General features: G+C 39.3%; 3 protein-coding genes across 7 annotated transcripts in view; 1 reads left to right on the top strand and 2 right to left on the bottom strand.

Moving 5' to 3' along the window:
• FANCM (FA complementation group M) overlaps positions 1-5069 on the bottom strand; it is a 60247-nt gene extending 55178 nt beyond the window's left edge. For both annotated transcript variants that reach the window (XM_068991296.1, XM_068991297.1), the window contains exons 1-2: positions 4544-5069; positions 3788-3960 (exon numbers count right to left, since the gene is read on the bottom strand). In XM_068991296.1, coding sequence (XP_068847397.1) covers positions 3788-3960; positions 4544-5069 — 699 coding nt within the window. The remainder of the gene's footprint in view (positions 1-3787; positions 3961-4543) is intronic.
• A 1620-nt stretch (positions 5070-6689) lies between these two features.
• FKBP3 (FKBP prolyl isomerase 3) lies at positions 6690-16934 on the top strand. Its single transcript, XM_068991316.1, has 7 exons — positions 6690-6811; positions 9058-9159; positions 9953-10060; positions 12880-13015; positions 13531-13598; positions 15333-15430; positions 16637-16934. The coding sequence occupies exons 1-7, from the start codon at positions 6704-6706 to the stop codon at positions 16689-16691; spliced, it is 675 nt and encodes a 224-aa protein (XP_068847417.1). The 5' UTR covers positions 6690-6703; the 3' UTR covers positions 16692-16934.
• Positions 16935-17295: 361 nt separating this feature from the next.
• The window catches only part of PRPF39 (pre-mRNA processing factor 39), a 33858-nt gene continuing 31172 nt past the window's right edge, over positions 17296-19981 (bottom strand). For 3 of the 4 annotated variants that reach the window (XM_068990880.1, XM_068990881.1, XM_068990882.1), the window contains 3 exons: positions 18683-18757; positions 18327-18447; positions 17297-18040 (listed from right to left, as the gene is read on the bottom strand). In XM_068990880.1, the coding sequence (XP_068846981.1) occupies positions 17984-18040; positions 18327-18447; positions 18683-18757 (253 nt within the window). In that variant the 3' untranslated portion in view covers positions 17297-17983. Of the gene's footprint in view, positions 18041-18326; positions 18448-18682; positions 18758-19981 lie in introns of all 4 variants that reach the window. The other variant, XM_068990879.1, reaches the window with a different exon arrangement.

Below are 19981 nucleotides of genomic sequence, written 5' to 3'. Positions count from 1 at the left end.
AACTGAATATTGATTAACACTCAAAAAATACCATTTATAGAGTTTTTAATAACATGATACAGAATAGATATCAAAGATAAAACATTATAGGGAATTTCTTGGTGGTCCAGTGGCTAAGGCTCTGCACTTTTGCTGCCAAGGGCCAAAAAAAAAAAAAACAACTTATGGAGGAGACTTAAGAACAATTGTCCTAATTAACAACTGATAAAAGATAAAATCCCAGATATATTATTTTCTTTCCAGGAGGGATTCTCAAACATTTTGTAGAAGTGGTTTTGTGTTTGTAATCCAGGAAGCTACCTTCTTCAACAAGCTGTGTGCCTGTTGGAAGCTATCTGGAATATTCAACGCAGTATAAACTCTCATTGCTTGGGACTTCCTTGGAGGTCCAGGAGTTAAGACTTTGCCTTCCAAGGCGGGGAGCGCAGGTTCACTCCCTGGTCAGGGAGCTAAGACTCCACATGTCTCTCAGCCAAAGAAACCAAAAAACGTAAAACAAAAAACATAGAAACAATACTGTAAAACATTCAATACTGAAAAAACATAAAACATAAGAAATACTGTAACAAATTCAATAATGAGTTTAAAAATGGTCCACATCAAAAAAAAAAAAAATCTTAAAAGAACTTGCAGTGCTATTTAGATAGTAAAGAAGTCAGTCATGTCTCACTGTACTCAATAAAAGCCTAGGCCTTGTAGTTAAGAAAAAAAATCACCTAATACCAAGACATTTTTTGAAAATAAATTTGCTAAAGGGAGTTCTCTGATTGCCTAATGATTCCCAATGGAATCCTAATGGCTAGGATTCCAGGCGTTCACCGCCATGGCCCAAGTTCAATCACTGGTCAGGGAACTGAGATCCTGCAAACCAGCAGTGTGACCAGAATAAGTAAATTTTTTTTTTTAAGTTGCTATATATAAGCTTTGGCTACCCAGGTGGCTCAGTGGTAAAGAATGTGCCTGCAAATGCAGGACAGGCAGGAGACTTGGGTTTGATCTCTGGGTCATGAAGGTCCCCTGGAGGAGGAAATGGCAACCCACTCCAGTATTCTTGCCTGGAGAATCCCATGGACAGAGGAGCCAGATGGGCAACAGTCCATGGGGTTGCAAAGAGTTGGACACAACTGAGAGACTGAGCATAAATATAAGCTAAATGTACAAAATAAATTCCATACAGTTAGAATAAAATTTTATAAATGCCCCTCTCCAAGCAGAAACTTTTAACACATTGGGTATTAATTTAACTTGGAAAGACATGAATGGAAAAAATATCCATTTCCTGGCTGACATCAATTTTAAGATGACAATTTTCAAGAGGAAAATACAGAGATGTAATACTCAAAGGCCCCCCCAAAACTGCTTTACAAAATCACAAACTGGCAGTAAAATTCATCTCTTTGCACTAAATAAAATAAACTGTCTCTCTATGCTGACTCTATTCCCTGTCCCTAGTATCACCAGCTACTACTGTTTTAACTACCTACCACCTATATGTTGATGGTTTCCAAATCTGTATCTCTACCTCAGAACTTTCCATTGAGATCTGTACTTCTCTGTCACCCACTCCCTACTGAATATCTACTCCTAGATTCCTCAAACACACCTCAAATTCAACAATCTAAAACTGCACTCACTCCTTCCACAGTACCTCAGATGTTCTCTGCTCTCCTCTAATCTCTTTTAAATCTGAAGTATCACCCCAGTTCAGTCGCTCAGTTGTGTCCAACTCTTTGCAACACCATGGACTGCAGCATGCCAGGCTCCCCTATCCAACACCAACTTCCAGAGCCTGCTCAAACTCAAGTCCATTGAGTCGGTGATGCCATCCAACCACCTCATCCTCAGTCATCCCTTTCTCCTCCCGCCTTCAATCTTTCCCAGCATCAGAGTCTTTTCCAAGGAGACAGTTCTTTGCATCAGGCGGCCAAAATATTGGAACATCAGCTTCAGCATCAGTCCTTCCAATGAACACCCAGGACTGACTTTCTTTATGATTGACTGGTTTGATCTTGCAGTCCAAGGGACTCTCAAGAGTCTTTGCCAACACCACAGTTCAAAAGAATCAATTCTTTGGTGCTCAGAATTCTTTATGGTCCAACTCTCACATCCATACATGACTACTGGAAAAACCATAGCTTTGACTAGACAGACTTTTGCTGGCCAAGGAATGTCTCTGTTTTTTAATATACTGTCTAGGTTGGTCATAGCTTTTCTTCCAAGGAGCAAGCATCTTTTAATTTCATGGCTGCAGTCACCATCTGCAGTGATTTTAGAGCCTAAGAAAATAAAGTCTGTCACTATTTCCATTGTTTCCCCACCTATTTGCCATAAAGTGATGGGACTGGATGCTATGATTTTTGTTTTTTGAATGCTGAGTTTTAAGCCAACTTTCTCACTTTCCTCTTTCACTTTCTACAAGAGTCCCTTTAGTTCCTCTTTGCTTTCTGCAATAATAGTGATGTCATTTGCATATCTGAGGTTATTGATATTTCTCCTGGCAATCTTGAGTCCAGTTTGTGCTTCATCCAGCCCAGCATTTACCATGATGTACTCTGCATATAAGTTTAATAAGCAGGGTGACAATATACAGCCTTGACGTACTCCTTTCCCAATTTGGAACCAGTCTGTTGTTTCATGTCTGGTTCTAGCTGTTCCTTCTTGACCTGCATACAGATTTCTCAGGAGGCAGGTAAGGAGGTCTGATTTCCCATCTCTTGAAGAATTTTGCACAGTTTGCTGTGACCCACAGGGCTAAAGGCTTTGGCACAGTCAATAAAGAAGAGGTAGATACAAAAGAGGTAAAAAAGCAACTCTCTTGCTTTTTCTATGATCCAACAGATGTTGGCAATTTGATCTCTGGTTCCTCTGCCTTTTCTATATTCAGCTTGAACACCTGAAGTTCTCGGTTCATGTACTATTGAAGCCTAGCTTAGAGAATTTTGAAAACTACTTTCCTAGTGTGTGAGATGAGTACAACTGTGTGGTAGTTTGAACATTCTCTGGCATTGCCTTTCTTTGGGACTGGAATGAAAACTGACCTTTTCCAGTCTTGTGGCTACTGCTGAGTTTTCTAAATTTGCTGGCCTATTGAGTGCAGCACTTTCACAGCATCATCTTTTAGGATCTGAAATAGCTCAATTGAAAATTCCATCACCTCTGCTAGCTTTGTAGTAGTGATGCTTCCTAAGGCCTAAGTATCACCCCAGCTAAACATTTTTCATTGAGTCTCTACCATCTACATCCCCTAAGACCTACAAAGGGCATTCAAACTGCTTAGCATAGAATACAAATGCCTTCATGACCTGATGTTAAGTGCCTCTCCAGCCATATCCCACCTCCTCACTTTTGTACTTTATATTCCCATAGTACTTAACTGGAAGGCACTGTAGGTATGTTACATACATTATGTCATTCATTTTTCAAAACAATAACTCAGTTACTGTTTTACCTGACAGGGAATAACAATGCGTATCCACTACCAATCTTTTGACTACTATCTTAGTCTCGAGTCTCCATCCATACCCTACTTTGGATCAAGGAGCTTCTCATCATCTACATCTGACACTAATGGTCTTGTTAAAGATTAAAAAAAAAAAAGAAACCAGCAGAGACACTGATTTCAATGGATGAAGGAAGGTATTTCTATCACCTTCTATTTCTGTTGAGATAATAGGTATAAAGCTTTTCATAATAATAATGCCATCATTAACTTCCATCATTAAAAATTATTCCCCAAAATGCTCTACAACAGTATTTTACACTATAAAATACTTTTAAACAAGATTACCTGGCAATAAGCATAATTTCCAAGGGCTTTATGAGCTTCATCGATAACTAGACACTTTATTTCAGCAGCTGGGCAAGCTCCTCTAGAAAGATCATTTACCATGACTTGAGGCGTAAGGAAAAGAACCCTCTTACTGCCCCAGATTTCCTTCCTGGTGAAAACTTGAGTAGATCCTGTAAAAAAAAAAAAAAAAAGTGACATGGCACATTCTAAACTTCAGACTGTTACCTATAACATATAAACAGCCTAGCCTATTTTCAGAACGCATTCCTGCATTGGTGATCTGCTTCCAAGGTGCTAATTTGACAAATATGAGAAAGCAACATTTTAAAGCTTTGTTGTGGTCCGGATGTCAATGCCGGCTTTTACGGAAAATCACAACCAGACTGCCTTTAGAGAATCCTTGTAAAATGACATAATACTTGAAGAGAAGAAAATTGTTCACCTGGGAAATCCTTCTGAACAAGAAAGGCAAAAAACCTCACTTCCACTTACCAATGGGGTATACACACATAACCACTTCAAAATGCTTTGACAAGTTACAGAAATTCTCTGAAGACTGAATAGAGCAACTCTATTAGAGCTGGACTTGCTACAAGGAGATGATGTTTCAAGAGAGAAGAAGTAAAATAAGCATACTGTGATCTGGGGTCTATTCCACATGGGTCTGGAATTCCTTTGGCGCTAGTTTCATCAGAATACGTCCTTTCCCCTGGGTGCTCTTAATTTCAAGTTAGTCCAGTGTTTCTAAGATACCTGTCATTTCGGCCATGTGGGACTGCGGGATACCCATCACCCGGTAGCAAGCCTCGATCTGCTGTGTCACCAGGGGTTTCGTGGGGGCCATGAAAACCACCTTGCCAGAAGGGAACCAGCGGTAGAAATTGTACATGACCACAGCGGCAATAAAGGTCTTTCCCAACCCGGTGGGCAGACAGACCAGCGTGTTGCAGAACAGGGCGGTCCTGGCGATGTGCAGCTGGTAATCTCGCACTGGGCAATTAGTAGGGTAAATCCACAGGGCGCCCGCTGAGGTGCAGAACCCGCCATTCTCTAGACTCAGCTGCTTCTCTGCTTCGTACACCGCGACCAGCAGCACATCATCGTCTGACTCGGGCTCAGCCTCGGCCGCCCCTGCCGCCTCTGCCACTGCAGGAAAACGCGCCCTGGAGATGCCTGTGCTCTGAGGCCGCTCAGTTCCAGAGTTGCAACTCGGAGCCCCAGTGGACCGAGAAACTTTTGAGCCCCACGTCTGGAAAAGCGTTCTTTGCCGTCCGCTCATCAGGCCGACGACCACAGAAGGCTCCCCTCAGACGCCAGCAGCTGCTGCAGCTCAACAGCCTCGGTTCCAAGCCCCATCGGTTACCTGAGAGTAAAAAACACAGAGGAACCAGGGGGCGGGACTGAGGCCAGTTTATCCTGTTCCAAGCGCACCACTGAGTTTGCGTGGGGAATATGATTGGCGGTCTTCCCGGAAACCCCGCGGTCCTCTAGGAGACGCATGCGCATTACCGTGGAGTTACTCTAAATTTTGTCCCCTTGTCAATTTTTTTACCGACTCTAAATTTGGGTTCCATTTTCAATAAGTGATTATATGTCCTGGCGTCATGGGTCAAGTGATATTGCTTAAAATGATGTAGTAACTAAGGGAGTTGGTGATGGACAGGGAAGCCTGGCTTGCTGCAGTCCATGGTGTCGCAAAGAGTCGGACACGACTGAGCGACAGAACTGAATTAACCTTGAGGTCCCGAAACAATGCATACCCATTTTTTTTTAAACTTAACGTTACTGAGCATCTAACGTGCCTTATTCCTTGTTGTTGGCTGTGTTTTAAAATCGGTAGATAAGGTGAAAAACAAACGTGTTTAGATAAAATTACTTAACACCTTATTTCTTTATCCAGACTGAGAAAACAAAATGCCAGCTCTCTTTTTCAGGAGTAGCAACCTCCTATCTTAATATTTTTATTGTTTAAAGGGAAGTGAATGGTATGGTCCTGATATTCGTTGGAGAATTCCACAGGAAAAAAAATGTCCTGATGCTCCATCATTACCTCTTCATAAACGATATAGAGCAATAAAATCAGCGTCTGGGTGATATTTTTCTACTCTAGCGATAGCATTCTACCTCCAACTTGGATACAATTCCGGATTTCTCCACTCTAAACCTGGCGGCTTTGAGTAATCTCTGTAGATTTGTTTCCTTGTACATTGAGGAAAAGTACGCACACATCATGAGGTTTTCTGGACCACAAATAATGTCACCCCCCTCATCACCACCATCAGCAAGCATCATCTTGTGTGTAGCTACTCTATTTTATTTGGTCAAGTGTCTGGACTTGCTTTTAGACAAACTGTTTATCGTGTGTTTGTATTTGGGAAGGGAAAGGGAAGAGGTTGCTATTGTAGTTTCATTTGTGTGAGGTTTAAAAGGGAAGTGGCAGGATATAGGTTGTTCTGATGGACAAGGACTGAGCCAATTCAGGTGTGAATTTTTAGGGTAGAACTAGGTAAAATGAGATTAGACGACTGAATACTGTTGTTTTCTTCAAACAGATTATCGACTTTATATGCACAGCAGCTTGTTGGTAATATACAAATGTGGGTAATGGGCGGTAAACAATCGCTACCACCGGCGGTCGTCGCCTCACAAGGGTCCCAACTAAGAACAGATGATATCTCGCGCTTTTCTGCGGAGTCAGTCTTCTCGGCCACCTCAGCGGGTTTTACCCCGGACTCAACAAAGAAGCCCGCAGAGCACAGCCTTGACGTCGCTCAAACACTGGCCCCAATCCTGCGGGGTATCGCGGTGGCCCCGCCCCCTCGAGCTCCGAGTGGCACTCGCGCCACGCCCCTGGGGCGGGGCGATGCCGCAGCCAGGCGGGCCGGCTCAGTAAAGCGGAGGCAGCGGGGGAAGATGGCGGCCGCCGTTCCGCAGCGGGCCTGGACCGTTGAGCAGCTGCGCAGCGAGCAGCTGCCCAAGAAGGACATTATCAAGTTTCTGCAGGATCACGGTTCAGATTCGGTACCGGAGTTGGCGGGGCGGCCGGGCTGGTGCGGCTTAGGGACACTTCACCCCCCCGTAGATGCCCATACATTCCGTATTCCTCCGTGCCCCCGCCCTCGCTCTCAGGCGGCCCGCGGCCTGAAGGCCGGAGCGGCCCCGCGTGCGCTACCGAGACGCGCTCCCGCCCCTCAGGCCGGCCCTGCTTGGGCGAGTGGAGCAGCTTTTAATCTTTTCGGGCACGAAGCAATCGGAGATTTAGAACCTTACTGACATCCTTGAGTGAGGGTGGAGGCCGTGAAAGAGAAGGAACCCAGGAGATATTGGGGGTTGAGATGGGAGCCCGAGGACTGGAGGCTTAGTTGAGATCCCTGGAGGGGAGTGTATATTACTAGGGAAAAGATTTCGGATTGCGATTTGTCTTTCTCGTCGATTACCGAACACTAAACACTATTAAGTGTGATTTTTATTTTTTTTAAAACGTATGGTTTGCGGATTAACTTTTAAAATATCGACCCTTCAAATGACCTTTTCACTCTTACGTTTAGTGGAGCTATTTGCGTATTTTGTATACAGTGGTCTCCTATTGTTATAAACTAAGAAATCTATTTGACATTCTTAATACTTTTACGTCCCGCATTTTTCAGTACAGTCTCCATTTTAACCATCCTCTGTAGTCAAAAGTTATTTTTGTCAGACGGCTTTTTCCTTCGGAAAGTAATATCATTCATATCTTAAATTAGAACTCGTTTTTCAATGCAGGAGACCTAAGAGACCCGGGTTCTCGATCCCTGGGTCAGGAAGATGCTCTGAAGGAGTAAATGGCAATCCACTCCAGTATTCTTGCCTGAAGAATTCCCATGGACAGAGGAGCCTGGCGGGCTACAGTCCATAGGGTCGGAAAGAATCCGAAACGACTGAAGCGATTTAGCACACATATCTTAAATTGCTAAACGATTGTATAAATTTGTGTGCCCTCAGCATCTCCCACATAGGGAAAACGAAAGCCACAGTCTAAATGTAGTATCCCAACCATTTTTAACTTAATTCCTAAACTTCATTTAGAAAAATTGCTTCTGGGCTCTTTTGAGAAGCTTGTAGTTTATAATTTTGCAGGATTTCGAAGGAGAGGTATTGATCCAATTATTGTCCCTCTTGCTTCATACTCCTGATTGATAATCCTGACATCCGCAAATACTTTACAACATGTACAGCAAGAACTACACTGTTTGGGGAAACAAGGGTGAAATGAACATGCCTCAGAGATACCATTTTATACTATTGTACCATTTTAGTGGAATTATTTTCTCTTAAGCTAATTCATATTTCCCTGAAATAATAGAGTAGATGAAATACACAATTTCAAGATGAAGGTGCATGACTTTGATGATTTGATATTTCAGTGTGGTATTTTGGTGTTCATCTGACAACTTAGTCTTATGTTTGAGTTCTTCTGTGTGACTGAAAATGGATTACTACATTTATCTTTACAAGAAGCCTCTGACATAGGATGCTGTTATTGATCTTTCAACGTGATGTAGAAACTGAGCCTTTGAGACAGCTTAATCCCTTGTCTAAAATCAGACAGCTAGGATTTTAACCTAAATGGTCTGATACCACAGCCTATACACTCAAACACTATGTATCCATAGTTGTGTAACAATGCTTTTGGGTGTGCCAAGATTGGGTTACATATATGTCAAGATAGCTAAACCCAACATGACTGGAGGCTCCCAGGGCAGGGGCCAGGGAACATCCTTCTGGGAGTAGCTTTGCCCAGTTACCAAAATGTGCTTGCTGTTAAAAGTGTGCTCATATGTAAACAGTATCTTTTTTTTTCTTTTAACCTTCCTTAAATCTTGTTTTTGTTCCGAAGTAGAGTGTAAAATATGATGTTTCGTTTATCACTGGGCTTCCCTATGGTAAAGAATCCACTTGAAATGCAGGAGACATGGGTTTGATCCCTGGGTTGGGGAAGATCCCCTCGAGAAGGGTAATGACAACCCACTCCAGTATTCTTGCCTGGAGAATTCCGTGGATAGAAGAGTCTGGCATGCTACAGTCCATGGGGTTGCAGAGAGTTGGACGTGACAGAGCGAGTGACTAACACATGCACACACAGTATAAAATAAAATGTTTCATTTATCATTAGTATGATTGAAAACATACTTGCTTCATAATTGCTAACATAAAATTCATTTTCTAGTTTTACACCCTCTCTTACATGAGGGAAATTATTTTGACTAACCAAAATTTTTTCTTTACAGTTTCTTGCAGAACATAAATTACTAGGTAACATTAAAAATGTGGCCAAGACAGCTAATAAGGACCATTTGGTTACAGCCTATAACCATCTTTTTGAAAGTAAGGTGAGTACTTATCTTCATATCACTTTAGATATTTTATTCCCAAAAGAAGTTTTAAATGCATTTACTTGCAGATTATGTTGATGTTTTTCCACTTGCACTTTTTCTTAACTATAATCATAAATGGATTGTCAAATTTAGCATGGCTAATGTGCCATATGGCGGGATGTTTTGATATTTTGAATGAGAACAGAGTTTTTAAAAATAAAGCTTACATTAAGTCAGCAAATTCTTAAGGATGCTGAAAAGTTATAAATCTAAAATCAGCTGCATTTCATTAATTTAAAGTTAGATCTAGGCTGAGCCTTTGGGCTGCCCTGGTGGCTCAGATGGTAAAGCGTCTGTCTATAATGCTGGAGACCCGGGTTCAATCCCTGGGTCGGGAAGATCCCCTGGAGAAGGAAATGGCAATCCACTCCAGTACTATTGCCTGGAAAATCCCATGGACAGAGGAGCTTGGTAGGTTACAGTCCATGGGGTTGCAAAGAGTCAGACATGACTGAGCAACTTCACTTCACTTTTAGGCTGAGCCTTTAAAAAAGCAGATTTCAAGAAATTCTTCCTGATGTATGTTAACTATGAAATGACCACCTTTCACACACACACACAAAAGAATTAATTGAATAGTTTTCATATCTCTGAGTCTGAGTTGGTCTTTCTAAAGGGTATGGGTCTCATTTCAGAATTTATTTTGTGAGATAGTTTGAGATACATAAGCTGTTGATTAAAATGCTTTCCGTAAGTTTTGTTTTTAGCCAGAATGAATCTGATAAACATGAGATCATTTTCCTTACAGCGTTTCAAGGGTACTGAAAGTATAAGTAAAGTGTCTGAGCAGGTGAAAAATGTGAAGCTTAATGAAGATAAACCCAAAGAAACCAAGTCTGAAGAGACTCTGGATGAGGTTTGTATATAATGTATTCTTACTTTATTTCTCAGGTGAATGAGAGAAAGTATTTGGTTTACAGCACTGGTTTCTCATAATAAGATGGGGTTGAATATGGCCACTTTCCGTGAGCCAAACACTGATTTGGAATGTGTTTTCTTCCTTTGGTGTACTCACTAAGAAAAAAACCCCTAAGAACCAATGGTTTACAGTTAGTAAGCCTTCCCTGTGAAATACCTCTAACTTTGTATTTTACATTGCCTCTGTGTCTAGCCAGAAGTTCTGAGCTTTCAGAGCTATTTTAAGATCCTATTCTATAGCCAAGTTGGACTGAGTGAAAGAAACTTCCTTTTGATTATTTTTAGCCTTTTTCTACTGTACATGATGTCCTTGGCAATGGAAGTAATTAATTCAAGCCTCACTACGGGATGTGGGTTTATCCACCTCGTCTTTCCCAACCCAGGTTTTACATTTTGGTAACAAGGTTGGAAGAACCAGATAAAACTCTTTCTGCAAATGGACAGCCTTTCTAGAGCTAAGGACAGCTCTTAGGAAAGCTTCAGTAGAGCTAAATTTTGCCACTTTTGATAATATCTTGCTAGTAACTAAGCTCACTCATTCCTAGCAGTGTTAGTATCAGTGACAATAGTAATTTGATAAACGTTTTATATACTGGGCAAAATTTTTGCAGCTACTAAGGTAAACAGAAGTGTAATAATTACTAGAAGGGTTACAAAAGCAATTGGCAATGTAGATTATCTTCCAGAAAATTAGAGTGAGGGAGGTATGAGGTGGCAGATAATATAGCAAGGGATTGAGTTAAAAGTAAAAGTTGTAAGGGTTGGAGACAGTTTAGAGAGATCTTGTGAGACTCCTAAACTATATCCTTTTCTTCAAGCCCTCTTTTCATTTCATTTAACTGGTCAGCCTGAGCTCTGTTTCTCATGTACTCTCATTGTCGTCCTGGTGCCTGGGGTCCATAACCTCTGGGCCAGTATTGTGCTGGTCTCTGCTGTCTGCTTTCTCTTCATGCTTTGGGACTGCAGAGCAAGCTTTGTGAAGAAATAGAATTATAAAACCTTTTACTGGGCTTTGTATAAATTCTTAAAATCAGCTAAGCATGTTTTCTAGTTTCATTGCTACTCAGCAACTTTTATACTATCCCTTGCTCAATCCCCCATCCATTGCCCACATAAACTTCTTGACATTTTCACGCAAATTCTCAACTCTGTCTTATTCCTTTCTCATTATATCCCCCTTTGTTCTCTTTTACCAAAATATCAACATACACACTAATAATTGTAACTCTTCTCTTCTTCCCAGCTTAAAAGCTCTCTGAATTGGTTTTCTTTTCCTTATGTCTCCCTCAGATCTAAGGCTCTCAAAGATCTCTTTCAAATCCTCATCCATTCCTTTCTGATTCTCAGGGATTCCCTGGCCTCAGACCTGGAGTGTGGAAAAAGTCAGTAATCTGCCTTCAGTCTCTTTCTTCATCATTCAGCTCCAAATAGCTATTCTAGTAATAAGCTTTCTAAAATATTTTGCAAACTTCACCCTGCTCAAGAATCTTCAGTAATTCCATACTGTGTAGAACTGCATTGTCCAGAACAGTCATTAGCCACATGCGGCTGCTGAGCACTTTGTGGCCACTCTGAATTGAAGTGTGCCTTCAGTATAAAATATGAAATTTCAAAGCTTAGTATGATTTTTTAAAAAGAATGTAAAATATTTCAATACTTCAGTATTGATTACATGTTGAAATATTAATGTGGTGACTAGACAACTTAAGATTACATTTGTGACTCTCTTATTTCTGTTGGATTGCATCTCTGGTCTACAAAACCGTCCAATGTCTGGCCCCTGCGCAGCCCCATATTTACTACTTTCAGTCACGAATGTCTGCTCATTGTCAGTAAACTGTCCATACTTTTATTTCTTGCTTAGTGTATTTCTTCTCTCAATTTCTTCTGTTTGTCAGTTCTGTGTCCCCTTCAAGGCCCAGGTCTTGGGCTCATCACTTTCTCTGAAGTTTTTACCATCCCAGACTTCACTGTTTATGTAAGTCAGAAGTTCCTGTAGCACATGATGTCTATATTTATCTCTACCTTTTATTTATCTTAATGCAAAGAACCTTGTCTAAAAGCTTTTTGTTGTTGTTGTTTAGTTGCTAAGTCATGTCTGATTCTTTGCAACCCCCGTGCACGGTAGCCCGCCAGGCTCCTGCCCATGGGTTTTCCCAGGCAAGAATACTGGAGCCAGTTACCACTTCCTTCTCCAGGGGATCTTCCTGATCCAGGGATTGAATCCACGCCCCCTGCAAGTGGAAGCATGGAGTCTTAATGCTGGACTGCCAGTGACGTCCCTGTAATATTTCTGACCTTGGGAATAACTAGTTCACTTTATTATTTGATGCATAATTAATCTTATCAAAAGAACACTGGTTTCCAGAGAAGCTGGAAGTTTTTTGAAATTACAGATATGCTAGTTATGGGGTAACAGAGAATGAGGTTGGATGGCATCATCGACTCAATGGACATGAGTTTGAGCAAACTCTGGGAGATAGGAACAGGGAAGCTTGGTGTGCTGCAGTCCATGGGGTCGCAGAGTCGGGCACGACTGTGCAGCTGAACAGTTACTAATATTCTCATCACAGCCTTAAAATGAGATAGTGAACTTTTTAACTTGAGAGGTCAGTCAGAGGCAAAATAATTTGTTACCCAATCTGTGAAACTCTGACTGGACTTAGGTCACAGTTGGCCGTGTTAAGTATTCTCTTTGTCCTCCTGCTAAAAAAAGGACATGAGTTAACAACTGTGTTTTGTTTTTTTTGTTTCTAGGGTCCACCAAAATATACAAAATCTGTTCTTAAAAAAGGAGATAAAACCAACTTTCCCAAAAAGGGAGATGTTGTTCACTGCTGGTATACAGGAACACTACAAGACGGGACTGTTTTTGATACTAATATTCAAACGAGTAAGTCTAAAATTCAAATGAGTAAGTCTAAATGTAATCTGATCATTTTGGCTGTAAGGCATGCAAAGCATTTGTGTTGGCAGTACCTTTTTTTTCTGGCTGTCACTTTTTTTCCAGAAGTCTTTTGCATTTGTAACTTATTAATACTAGTAAGAGGTTTTCACTTCACTACATGTTGGCTGCATGTAAATAAAGACCTTTTGGTCATTGCAGAGCAAAAAATAAAGCTTAGTCTAATCTTTATTAATGCCTCAAATTCAGGCATTTGTATTCTAATGTAAAAGGCAGAATAGTGTTATTTTAATGGTATAATATAGGTCCTTTCCCTCTCCCTCCTTTAGACCATAATTATTTTTACATCCAAAGTTTTCTTGATGAATTATTTGGCTTTTTGAATTTTTATTTTCAGATGCATAGCAAGATAAGTTCTGAAATCAATTTGAAGACTTAAATCACTATGTTTTTCAACTGGAACTTAATTTCATCATTAATTATAAGGAAAATCTGTCTTACAGGTTCAAAGAAGAAGAAAAATGCCAAGCCTTTAAGTTTTAAGGTTGGGATAGGCAAAGTTATCAGAGGGGTAAGTAGAACTGGCCATGAGCCAGTATATATTCTGGCCCATGCTGCCTGTGGCATGACATAATGAATTAGGTTTGGGGAAACAATAAAAACAAACTTTGGGGTTTCATATCAAGGGCTTCCCTGGTGGCTCAGCTGGTAAAGAATCCGTCTGCAACGTGGGAGACCTGCATTCAATCCCTAGGTTGGGAAGATTCCCCTGGAGACAACGTGGGAGACCTGCGTTCAGTTCCTAGGTTGGGAAGATCCCCTGGAGAACGGAACAGCTACCCACTCCAATATTCATGCCTGGATAATTCCATGGACTGGGTAGTCCATGGGGTCGCAGAGTCAGACACGACTGAATGACTTTCACTTCACTGGTATTGCTAACTGATCTGGCACAAATTAAGTTCTCTGGGTTTCATACAGTACAGCCTACCATGCCTGGAGAATTCCATGGACTGTGTAGTCCATGGGGTCGCAGAGTTGGACATGACTGAGCGACTTTCACTTCACTGTCACTGCTGAATGAGCTGGCACAAGTTAAGTTCTCTGGGTTTCATACAGTACAGCCTACCCCAAGGTTGTTGAAACATTAAATGGGTATAACTTAAAGCATGTAATATAGTATAAACTCAAATATTATTTCCTTCCATGCTTACCCCCCTTTTTTTTTTCCATGAAGTAATTGTCAAAATTACTGACAAGTAAGTTTGGTTTTCTAAATTTGTCTGTATGGTTCCTATAAAATGTTACATATCTATTGTACCACTTATACATGGTTCAGAAAGGTAAAATACCTGATCCACTGAAGTACTGACAGAAGCTTTAGGAGTCTTTCCTGTAGCCTTGTCACCTCTCACAATTTGCTCAAACACCAAAAATAAAATCTTTCCAATATAAGCATGCCTTTACCCACCCTTATGTGTGAGAGGTAACAGAAGGAAACTGAGAAAAAGGAAAGTTAGGCTTGAGCTATACTGACCATCGCAGTGCACTAAAGGAGATGAAAAAGCAGAGCTGATGATCATCCTCCTCAACTGAATCAGGCTGTCATGTTAGGGCCTGCTTATTGTTCTAAATTCTTTGTATTCAGAACAAACATTAATAACAAAAATGCCTATTTCAGTGCAGTCACGAGAACCCTCAATGTGGTGTTCTTTGTACTGCGGTTAAGACCTAAAATACTATTCAGTCTTATCCAGAGCCCAAAATAGACTGTACAACATCTTGAAACTAAAGGTTAAGTTGAAAAATCACTATTTACTACTGCCTGATTATACCAAGTTGATATATCAAGTTGAGCTATTTTTCTGTTTCTATGACTAATGTGCTTACTGGCAAGTTTGTTCTATTCAACTAAATTCTTAATTTATGTGACAAATCTGTATCATCTGAGCTTATATAATTGTTACATTTCAACAGAGTATATATAAGTTAATACATTCTATATCCATTATGTTGATTTGTTTTTGGTAATTTGGCCTAAGATCCAAATTTGTACAAAATGACATTGTCATTTTCAAGACTTCAAGTATTTATACTAAAAAACTGTTTAATATGTCCTTAAAATTTTTTTCTCCCATTGAGACAATGAAGGACAAAGATTTAAGAACTCACTCAAGGACATTACCTTAGGACATAATGAAGTCCTGTAACAGAATGCTTTGTATGTAATCTTGCCTTTCTTCTGGTTTTGCATGTATTTTTTTGTGAGGTATCATTAGTTTTAATTTGATGTTCTTGCCTTTAGTGGGATGAAGCACTCTTGACTATGAGTAAAGGAGAAAAGGCTCGACTGGAGATTGAACCAGAATGGGCTTATGGAAAGAAAGGACAGCCTGATGCCAAGTATCCTTTTTCCCTTGGTAATTAAAAGAAAAAACAGTTGAAAATCACTTGAAGGCATGCACGATGCTATCTAGGTTATTAACCTCTAGAAGAGAGAAAATGTCCAGACCAGTCTTCTGATATTTAGATGCTCCTGTGTCAACACACCTCCAATATAGACAGCGTTTTCTGCTGTTACAGGGATTCTAACTTAAGCTAGAATCTTTTTCCCTTCCTATTTTTAAGCTCTTAATTTTCAAGACCTAAACCGAGATTTAAGTTTCTATCTTTGAAAAGCTACTATTAATGTTTGAAAAATTTCAAGGAGTAAGATGCTCAATATAAACAACTGTAGCAAATTGTAGGATTCAGATATGACTCATGGTGATTTTATGCTACTGTATAATTTCAGGCAATTGAATTGGGTTCTCAAAGCTTAGAAATGGAACACATGTTGGGGATTACCAGTTGTGAAATGAAGGAGACCATGGGTCCAACATCAGTGTGAACATTAATAAAAGAGAAGAGCCATGATTCCAATCTGTTACAGGCAGAAGAACCCAGTAGCTAAGTGGGAAGGTAATTTAGTTGTTGGTTCCATTTCCAATGGACTAGTTAGACCAGTTAGAATAAGTTTAGGGGAGGAGGGAATTTGAAGTCCTTTTTAGTCTTATCAGTTATTAATACAGTTACTTGAGAATACAATAGCCTTCTTCTCACCCTGGCCAGCTGCAGCTGGCCAAATCCCATGGCCAGCTGCAGCTCCTACAGTCTCATGTGAAGTATCTCAAGATCAGTCAGATAAAAATCACTCTTCTCCAAACTCAACATCTGAAAATTCACAGCAACTATCAGGTACTGTACCTCATATGAACTTTAATATAACTTACACACCCAGCTAAACTGAAATCACTTTTGGGGGTTGGACGGGAGGTACTGAGTAACAGTCTTGATAAAGTAGTGGCTAACCTGGGAGTACCTAGTGACGCAGGAAGATCCTAGTTTAAGATCAATTTATTTAGTCAACCTATATTGTCAGGTTTTGACCTCCATTCAAAAATAGTTTTAGGAACCTCTCAGTTTGTATGTACTAGCCCCTGAGTCAACTATAAATCCCTCCCTTTGCAGTTAATTACCAATATCTAAAATTCTATAATTTTAGACAAAGGTTATTGGGAGTGAGGAAGGAGGCAACTTTTATCAAATTTACCTTAACTTCTTCAACAGAATTCCACCAAATGCAAAACTTATTTTTGAAGTGGAATTAGTGGATATTGACTGAAATAGAAGAAACCATCAACAATAAAACATGGCCGTGAAGAAACTCATGTATCTAGTTAGAGCTGGTTACTATTGTTAAGCGAAGAGTCAACTGGAAAATTCAAGTTAGAACATGTTTACTTGATCCCTCAACTTTTAAGAAATGTAATCCATTATAAACCCTTGAACTTTAAAATATTTTACTACAGTTGTGTAAAATATCACTTAAAGACAACTGATTTGCCTTTTACCTCATGTTGTAAACTAAAAGGCTCAATAAAAATGTATTCAATGTCTTGATTTGTGTGGTATAAATATATTAATGTTCTGATTAGGTTAACCAGTACTAAGAGTTCACCAAACCAAGGGAGTAACAGTAAAATCTGTCTGGACAGCCTTGCCAGAGACACTCATCTTAAAATATTTAAATTTTTCTGTATAAGGCAGGCAAAAGCATAGAGATTGAGAAGAAGCAAAAGGCCACAAAACTTAAATTCTGTCAAGAAGATAATAGCTGAATTCAAGAGACGTATACTTCAGAATCATGGTGAATATAAATTTAATAATAAAACCACTAAGCATGGTGAATATAAATTTAAGGTATTCCCCCCCCAATAAATCCATAACAATTATTGGATGAGTCTTCAGTTTTATTACAAAAATGAAGATGATCAGTTTGATCAAAATGAAAGCTTGCTCACAAGTTTAACATGAATATTCCAAATACAAAGTCTCCTGAAACAACAGTTTTGATATGATTTTCATTTTTTCAAAGGGATGCAAACATTCCATTTCCTCATTTATTATCTCTATTCCAAGACAATATTTTAACAGGCATTGTTTCTGCTGTTAGATCCAAATTCACAAGGATAATCAAAACACACAGACAGTATCTTGTCAGCAAAGGTTAAAAATCCATTTTTTTTAAAGAGGAGGTAAATCCTTAATAACCAGCCCTTACGTGTTTTCAGAATCTTGTCCTACACTGACGTGATCTGCAGTCAGTTTTTTTTCCTACCCTTAAGGCTACAAAACTCTGTTGCAAATGCATTGCAAAAGAATTCTAGACCACTTAATGCAAAAAAATCAAAAAAATAGTTCTCCAATAAAAAGTAAATTTTATAAATGGTAGGAAATAGTATCTGTGGTAAGCTACTAAGTGACATTTTCCCCTATTACTAAACAAATCATGTTACACAGAAACAGGGAAGACAAGTTATCAAATACAACAAGCTTGTACTATGTTTACATCCCTCATTAAAAAAAAATAATTTCATACTTTTCACACATTCCATCTGATATTTGATTTTCTTATCAGGTTGGAGGAGGAGGATAATATTGTCCATAATTCCAAGGAGTCTGATAATTGTACTGAAAAGAAAAAGCAAACGTATCAGCATCCAAGAGCTACGACTGAGATCCATATATAAAAATTTAATAAAAGCAGGTTTCTATTTAAAGAAAACAAGCATGTGTTCACTGCTGAAATTCCAAGTCTTAATCATAAAAGACAATGTATTTACACATGGATCAAAGGTAAAGAGGTTTTTTTTTTTCCCCTAAAGAAGGAAAAAAAAAAAAGACTACCCTAATTTATATATAATTTCTAGTGACATCTATTAACCAAAAAAAATCAATTATAATTATGTAAACTTACCTGATACCAGGCACTATAATTATACGCGGCTTGATTTGCCTGCAAATCACCATCAATCATCTGTGTAGATGAAGAAGTTGTATCTTCTGTGTGTGCTTTCTTTTCCTCTGGTTCTTCTGATCTAAATAAAAGATCAAAATGGAAACTTTCACAACTCCCATAGATAAATACTTTAACAAATGGATGAATGTCACCTTTGTACAAATCTGAAGTTCTTGGCCACACTGTTTCATATGATTTCAAATCATGAAAAAAGTAAAATACAATATAAAGGTAATAATTATTTTTAAAGGGATTCCCACTATGAACTGTGTTCTTTTAAGCTTCCTTTCCTGATTCAGCAGGAAGTTACATACCCGTTTTCTGCTTTTCTTTTTAAAGAATCCTGCTCTTTTAGGAGTGTTTGATGTTCATCATAAGCATTCAAAAGCCTGTGAGGGAAGGAGAAACAATCCACTGGAATACACAGAAGCCAAACTTAAAACTTTCAGGTTTTCAAGTTACTTCCACTCAGGGAAACAAAAGCAAGTAGAAATGAGCATCGTTTAGAAGAAACAACAAGCAAGCAGACAAGCCTAGCCCTAACTACCTTTTCTGTTTGCTTGCCTTGCACTTTCCTTCTCAGTCCATGTGGTTCAAATGAGGCTTCAGAGATACAGGCCTGGTCAATCACCTTACTAGATGTCTCTGACCAATAACTGGTTAGAGGTGATCATATGACCCAAAACAAGATCAGGAAGTCCCAGGATTTTTGACTGAGATACTGAAAGAGTACCTGTTCTCTGCACTACAGTGGGCTAGAGCTTGAGGGGATGCTGGTCAAGACCTGTGTGTTTTATTTTTAACACATGGGAAGGGCCTAAGGAGCTGTATCACACAACAAAGACAGTGACCTTGATACTTTTTTTCTACTACAACCTTGAATCCTGACAGTTCTATAATTTGTGTACTTCTGAGATCTAATTTAACAATGCTTACTGAAGACACCTGCCACCAGTTAGGATAAAGTATATTTAAACTTTGGCTACATGATAAACTGAATGAGAACTAAAAATTTCAGAATAATTATCATTGATTAAAGAGATAATTTTTAATTAAAAAATTTGAGGGGCTATGAATTATAGGTTTCAACTGGAACTTAAAACTTCAAAAACAATGTCACTTGAAGCAAAACTGACTTTAAAACCAATGATTTTGTAATTTTCTTTTTCCCTTTTTTGAGCACTGACTGCTAACCCAGACTGGACCACCAGGCAATCACTTTTAAAATATTTTTTAGAAACAAAGATGGCCTTATTTTTTAAGGTAATCATAAACCTGAACACAGACTTCTCTGAAAGAGAACACAGCTATTAAAATTTCTCTGAAAATGACCTTGATATTTACATGCATGTTCAACTTCCCTCAACAGCCTGCATATGTACACATTTAATAGCTATTACCAGTGACACTTGGGAGAAGGGAACAGCAACCCACTCCAGTATTCGTGCCTAGAGAATTTCATGGACAGGGGAGCCTGGTGGAATATGGTTCAAAGGGTCACAAAGACTTGGACATGACTAAGTGACTAATAGGAATGGTATGGACCTAACAGAAGCAGAAGATACTAAGAAGAGGTGGCAAGGATACACAGAAGAACTATACAAGAGAGATCT

The sequence above is a fragment of the Capricornis sumatraensis genome, chromosome 19 (genome assembly GCF_032405125.1).
Source record: "Capricornis sumatraensis isolate serow.1 chromosome 19, serow.2, whole genome shotgun sequence".
NCBI lineage: Eukaryota > Metazoa > Chordata > Mammalia > Artiodactyla > Bovidae > Capricornis > Capricornis sumatraensis.
Note: the sequence above shows the minus strand (reverse complement) of the source record. Positions and strands in the feature narration are given on the sequence as shown.